This window comes from Vipera berus (genome assembly GCF_964194415.1).
Source record: "Vipera berus genome assembly, chromosome: 11".
Classification (NCBI taxonomy): Eukaryota; Metazoa; Chordata; class Lepidosauria; order Squamata; family Viperidae; genus Vipera; species Vipera berus.
In genome coordinates, this window is record NC_138214.1 from 13,935,211 (window position 1) to 13,942,026 (window position 6,816).

A 6,816-nucleotide genomic window follows, 5' to 3' on the forward strand; every position below is an offset into this window, starting at 1 on the left:
CGCTAGGCAAGGCGATTGCTAAGTGCGCCCAGTTTTACAACCTTTTTTCCCAGGGTTGTTAGCCAAATCACTGCAGTTGTTAAGTGAATCACCTGGTCGTTAAGCAAATCCAGCTTCCTCACTGGTCTTTGCTTGTCAAGAAGTTCGCTGGGAAGGTCAATGGAGACTGTGATGCTGCAACTGTCATAATTACATGCCAGTTGCCAAGCACCCACATTTTTATCATGGGACCATGGGGATGGTGCAACAGTTGTAGGTACAAGGACCAGTTGCAAATCCCTTTTTTTAGTGCTGTTGTAACTTTGAATGGTCATTAAATGAATGTAGTCACAGTTAATGCCCTAATTCAGAGGCCCCTAACCTTTTGGGCACCAGGGACCGGTTCCGTGGAGAGAGGTTTTTCCACGGACCGGTGGGGGCGTGGTTTTGTGTGCTGCCTGCATCCCGCGGATGAAGCTTTGCTTGTTTGTGCGGCCTGGTTGCTGGCATGCCGCGGCCCGGTACCGGTCCACAGCCTGGGGATTGGGGACCACTGTCCTAATTGTCCTCCACCTTCCCCCCCCCCCTTAAATTTACATTCATCAATATCACAACACCAATAAGCCACTGATCGTAGAAACATCCTACATCCTGGTTTCCGGGGAGGAAACTGTAACTTAAAAGTCATTTTAGGTTGTCCTTCTGCAAACTTCAACATTTTGACAACTTCTACCTCATTCTTGGTGGGTTCCAATTCTCCCAGCCCAGAGATACTGCATTTGCTATTAAAAGGACTTTCTTCTGGAAAGTTTCAAGCCCTCTGAGTTCAAATGTCTGCCAGCCTTGCAAGACCATCATTATCCAAACAGAGAGATGGTGAATCGGAATTTGTAGGAAATCAACGTGCATGCCAATAAAGTCACATCAAAGAGGGCGGTGCCAACGTTCTCATCCACTGGGTGCATTTTGAAACCAGCCTGGTTTTTTTGTTTGTTTTTTTAAAACCAGCAATCTTACAGAGTCATCCTTCATTTTTTAAGTCCTCTTTCTACAAAAGTGATAAGATTCTTAGAAAGCCAACCGCTAGGACTATGAGTTCATTGGATAAACGGATCAAAATAAACACCCCACCATTTTAGCTCAGCTCCTAGAGACTTCTAAAGGCAGATCTCTCTGTTACCACCAAATTTTGCCTCCATTTCCCTCTCATCAGCATCCTGGGAGCCACAGTTAGCACAAACTGCAAGCTGGCAGTAAGAAATTATTCTGCAATCGTTCTCCTGATCTCCCAAGTCTTCTTGCTTTGACAGAAGCCACCAGGAGAGGAGATTCAGTGACCAACGCTGTTAAAATTTACCACCCTGCACACAGAGATCAGAAAATATAAAAACCTTCTGTTTGCATTCAGCAGGTCAACTGTTCCGGTCCTATTTCACGCCACTCAATGTGAATGACAAATGGATCAAACAAACAGCCCATCAGAAATAAAATATCGCGAAGAATGAAAACGCAGCCAAGCCAAACGGAAGCTTTTAAATCAAGAAGAGGGTGCCTAAAACAGCTAGTCCTTGACCTGACCGCAAATGAGCCCAACATTCCTGTTGCTAAGACAGACGGTCGTTAAGTGGGTTTTGTCCCATTTTATGACCCTCCTTACCATAGCCGTTAACTGAATCGCTGCAGTGGTTAAGTTAGCAACACGGTTGTTAAGTGAATCCGGCTTCCCCGTTGACTTTGCTTGTCAGAAGGTCGCAAAAGGAGATCAGGTGAAACACACACACACACACACACCCCAGGGGACACTGCAACTGTCATCAATATGAGTCAGTAGCCGATTATCTGAATTTTGATCATGTGACCACGGGATGCTGCAACGGTTGTTAAGTGTGAGAAATGGTCCTCAGTCGCTTTTTTCACTGCTCTTATAACTTTGAACAGTCTCTAAACGGACTTTTATAAAGTTGAGGACTATCCGTATACAGCCAGTCCGCCTCTCAATAGTCTGCACGATCAAACATGAGGATGAAGGAACGGCCATTTCAGGATGGAAAGATAAAAAGCCTAGGCAATGCTTTCTATGACGTGTGTGTGTGTGTGTGTGTGTTTATATTCATTTTTATTTTCCCATTTCTTCCACAAACAAATCAACAAATACACCGCAATACATAGATACATACACGTAAGTTTGGGTGCTGCTCATCCATTTCCCCTTTCACTGTATCCATCCTCCTTCTCTCTCTTTCCTCTTCTCTGCTTTCTTTCTCTCTTTCTCCTTTCTTTTCTACTGACTTATTTATCTGTTGTGGGTATCTCATGCCTGCCACTCAGGAGTTCATGGCAGCAAAGACACTGCTTTTTCCTCCTATTTTCCCCACAACATCAATCCCGTGAGGTCAACTGAATTGAGACAGTGTATCTGGTGACTAAGGGAGAAAGAGGACCTTCTAGTCCACTCCTAGTCCCAAGTCTATAACCACTACATCGCATTGCCTCTTAGTCCTCACACTTACGATCACTGCAGTGTGCCTGCGTTCATGTGATCAAAATTCAGACCCTAGGCAACCAGGATGTGTTTAGGACAGTTGTGGTCACATGATCACTATTTGTGATCTTCCCGGTCAGCTTCCAACCAGCAAAGTCAATGGGGAAAGCTAGATTCGCTCAAGGAGTGCATGATTCACTTAATAACCAGTGACTCACTTAACAACCGCGGCAAAAAGACCGTAAAATCCAGGCATGACTCATTTAATGACCGCTTTGCTTAGCGATGGAAGTTCTGGTCCCAAGGATAGCCATACGTTGAGGACTGTATCAACATACAACATCATGGACCTCCAAAGCAGGCATCTGCAGACATCCAAAGAGCGAGCCACTCTTCATCAGGATTTCTGGCATACAAATAATTTCCTCATCTTTTGCTTGGAGATATGTCTAGGCAGCTTCTCAATCACCCAGGTCATGGTTGTCCCAAAAGTGCTTTTTCCAAATGACAAATGGGTTTTTGTTTTTTCTTCCTTTGAAAACATTTAGCTTCTCATCTAAGAAACGTCTCCAGTTCAGTTCAGAACTGAAGAAGCTTCTTGGATGAGAAGCTAAGAGCTTTTTTTTTAAAAAAAAAACAATCCTAGGCTGAAAACAGGAGGATAGCATCATGATCATGAGACATGATCCTCCCACTTTATAATGCCTTGGTAAGGCCACGCATGGAGTACTGCGTGGTCACCACAATAATCTAGAATAGAGTGCAGAGAAGAGCAACAAAGATGATTAGGGGACTGCAGGCTAAAGCATAGGAAGAACGGTTGCAGAAATTGGGTACATCTAGTCTGTTGGAAACAAGGACGAGGGGAGACATAACAGCAGCATTCCAATCTCTAAGGGGCTGCCACAAAGAAGAAGAGGGAAAACTATTTTTCCAAAGCCCCAGAAGGCAGGACAAGAAACAACAGATGGAAAGTCATCCAGGAGAGAAGCAACCTAGAGCTAAGGAGAAATTTCCTAACGGTGAGGGCAATTAACCAATGGAATGGTTTGCCTTTCAAAAGTTGTGGGTGCCCCAATACTGGAGGCATTTAAGGGACTGGACAACCATTTGTCTAAAATGGTATAGGGCTGGGGTGTCAAACGTGCAATGTCACGTGACGTATCGTGACTTTTTTAATTTCCATTGCCAGCAATGGGGTGGGTGAAGTTTTGCCATGACGCATCCCGCCCGTGGGCCGGCAGTTTGACACCCCTGGTATAGGGTCTCCTGCTTGTGCAGGGGGGTTGGACTAGATGACCTTCAAGGTCCCTTTCAACTCAGTTGTTCTGTTAAAAAAAAAAGTCCAGTTGCCTTTTGGGGGAAAAAACAAATACAAAAACATCTTTGGGATCCTGCTTTGGAGCATTTCAATCTGGACGTTTTGCAGGCAGGGCGTGCCCTCTGCAGCTCGGCCACGGTTCCCCACCCAGGCTCACCCCATTCCAGCATCAGCCCTTGGATTGTCCTCTCCAAGCCCCAACCCAGAGGGCACCCTGGCCGGAAAGAAAGGCCAGTTGGTTAGAAGAAGAAGGATTTCTACCCTAACCTTTCTTCCAACACAGCAACCCATCCTTAGCGCTGTCAATTGACCCACGCACAGTTCCAAATGCAGCATTTCGAGCATTTTGTCAGATAGAGCAGGCTGGGGGGGGGAGGGAGGAGTCTCACCCTTCAGCAGAACAAAATCCAAAGATACCAGAGATAGCTATTTATAAGAAGCTCCCCAGAGACTGGCTGCAATAGTTATTTAAAGTTCACTAAGGCGGAGCTGTGTGTGTGTGTGAGAAAGAGAGGGGAGGACGTAAAAGAAGTCACTGATACACTACAAGAATCCAAAGCCATGGGGAGGGGGGGGAGGGAAAGAGGGGGGCCGAAATCCTGATAGGAAGCAGCTCCTTCTCCGGGATCGCCGCCTCCCTTTTGCTTTCATTTTCCAGGTTTCCCAAAAGGAAGGAGGAAGGGTGGAAAAGCTCCGGGTGGAGGCGAACCTGCAGGGTTGGTAGCTCAGGGCGACCCAAGCGGCATCCAGGTGAGCTTTGCATCCTGCCACCTGCAACCCGTTCCCCGGCCTGCTCCAGAGAATTTGGCACGGGGCTCCAGACGATGGAAGCCCACCCCCACCCCACCCTCGCCTTCCCGGACCTGCCTCCGTCTGCTTTTCACTCTTCTTCACAACACACACACACACACACACACACCCGTGCAAGCCTGCTAGAGGGGAACGGGACCCACGTCGGTGCTGGCAGCTGCCCAGTGGGGAGCTCCGGAGGGGTTCGAGCGAGGAGGGGAGGGGAGGGGAGGGGGGGAAACTGGGCCGAAGGGCAGGCAAGAGGGCCCACGCGGCCCGCCCCACGGAGGGCAGGCTCCGGAAAGGCTTTGGTTCCGGCCCCGCTCGACGGCCTGTTGACGGACGGGCTGGTCCGGAGACGGGCGGGACCCCTGCCTGGCAGCCCGGCGGAGCAGCAAGGCCGGCCGGGGCCAGAGAGGCGAAGCCGGAGCAGGGGCGTCGCTTCGGAAACGGGACGGGGAGGGCCGCGCCAGCTGCTGCAGCCCCGCCTGAGCAAAACGGCTCCCTTCCCCTCCCGCTCTGGCTGAGAAACGGGCGGGGGGCTTTCCAGCCGCCAAGGGCGACTCTGCCAACTCATCAGGATGGGGACTATGCCAATCACCACACGACGATACGTTTTGGGCAGGGCTGTGTGTGTGTGTGTGTGTGTGTTGGAAAGCAGGTGGTTTCATGGTGAAGAAGTAAAGCAAGCCCCGCTTAACGCGCAGCTGCTTGTCAACTCTTCTGCATCCTCACAATCTCCTTTTCAACTTTCTGCTAAAGGGTAACGTCAGAATCCGAATCTATTCCCCCACCACCACAGCCTCCGGTCCTCCTCCACGGAACCCAACCAATACCCCCTCCCCGTTGTTGCCACAACACGCATCTCTCTCTCCCCCCCCCCAAAAAAAATCTACCAATCGCCCCATTCGCACGTGTTCAGGGGTGGAGGTGGGAATCACGGCTTGCACTCTTCGTTTTCACGTCCGAAGGGCTGCATCCGCGACATCTCTTCCCACCGCTCCGTTTTGGGGACCGCGAAGGCTGCGAATCCTCCTTTACGGTTTCGTGTCCTCCTCGGTCCGGCTCGCGCACCCACCCGCCCCCCAACCCTCACTCATCCTAACCCACTCGCGGTGCTGCAACTTTCGCAAGCCGGGCCCGTCGGGGAGGACGGGAGGAGGGAAAGGGGGGGGGGAGGAGAGAGGACGGCACATCCATCCCACCCACCCGTCCCCTTCCCCAAGCTGCAGCGAGAGGCGACCGCCTCGGCTTGCAACCCCCCCAGCCGGGCTGGGAGACAGGCAGGCAGGCGCGCGCGCGCGGGCGGGCGTCTGGTTCAAAAACAAAGCCTCCGCTCCGGATTGCGTAACGGGCAAAAAAACAAGGCGCTCGCGGACCCCGGGCTGGGCGACGGGGAAGCGAGTGGGGAGGGGGCCGGGGAAAAGTGGAGAGGGCTGGGGAGGGGGAGGAAGCAAGCGGGGTAAGAGAAGCCTGCAAGCCCGCCCGCGAAAAGCCTCCTCCGCTTCCCAAGCGGCGGTTCTTCCCCACGAGAAAGCTGGGGTGGGGGGGTGGGAGGGCGCAGCGCTCGCCTTCCCACGCGCGCACCCACCCCCCACCCACCCACCCCCCCAAGTCTCCGCTTGGACGCCCCAGGAGGATCCGCAGCCCGCCAAGCCCTTCCTTGGCCAGGGCGAGGGGATTGTTGGGATGGAGGGGATTGGGGTGGGGTGGGGAGGGGGCGCCGCCGCCGCCCGCCGACTCACGTAGCGCTTCAGCTTCTTCTCCGGGGGCGACTTGATCAGCCAGCCGGTGCAGACGACGTGCCCCGCGCTCATCTTCGCCCGCCGCCGCTTCCCCGGGGATGCACGCGCACGCCCGACCCGCAGTCACCCAGGAGGAGGAAGAGGAGGAGGAGGAGGCGGCGGCGCCCGCCCGGACCCGCCGCGGACCGGAGCGCCGATCGCCGCCGCCGCCGCCGTCCTCCTGCTGCAGCCGCCGCCGCCGCTGTTTGCAGCGCAGGCAGGAAGTCGCGGCATCGAGCGGAGACCCGCGCAGCTGCGAGCCCGAGGCCGGCCGTCGGGGCACGTGATGCCGGGCTGAGCCCAGCCCCGTCAACAAAGACGAGCACGTGTGAAAGGGCCGGGGCTCGCCTGGCCTCGCCCTCCGCGGGCTTTCGCAGGCCGGCCCTGCTTGCGCGCCCAGCTGCTGCTGCTGCTGCTGGCTCGGGCACGGCGGCTTCTTCCGACGACGCTTCTCCGTGCAG

The 6,816-nt window shown here is 53.4% G+C and overlaps 1 protein-coding gene across 2 annotated transcripts in view; it reads right to left on the reverse strand.

Annotated features, from left to right (window-relative positions):
* GAB3 (GRB2 associated binding protein 3) overlaps positions 1-6,549 on the reverse strand; it is a 97,350-nt gene extending 90,801 nt beyond the window's left edge. For both annotated transcript variants that reach the window (XM_081336796.1, XM_081336795.1), the window contains exon 1: positions 6,317-6,549. In XM_081336796.1, the coding sequence (XP_081192922.1) occupies positions 6,317-6,388 (72 nt within the window). In that variant the 5' untranslated portion in view covers positions 6,389-6,549. The remainder of the gene's footprint in view (positions 1-6,316) is intronic.
* Positions 6,550-6,816: the final 267 nt, after the last annotated feature.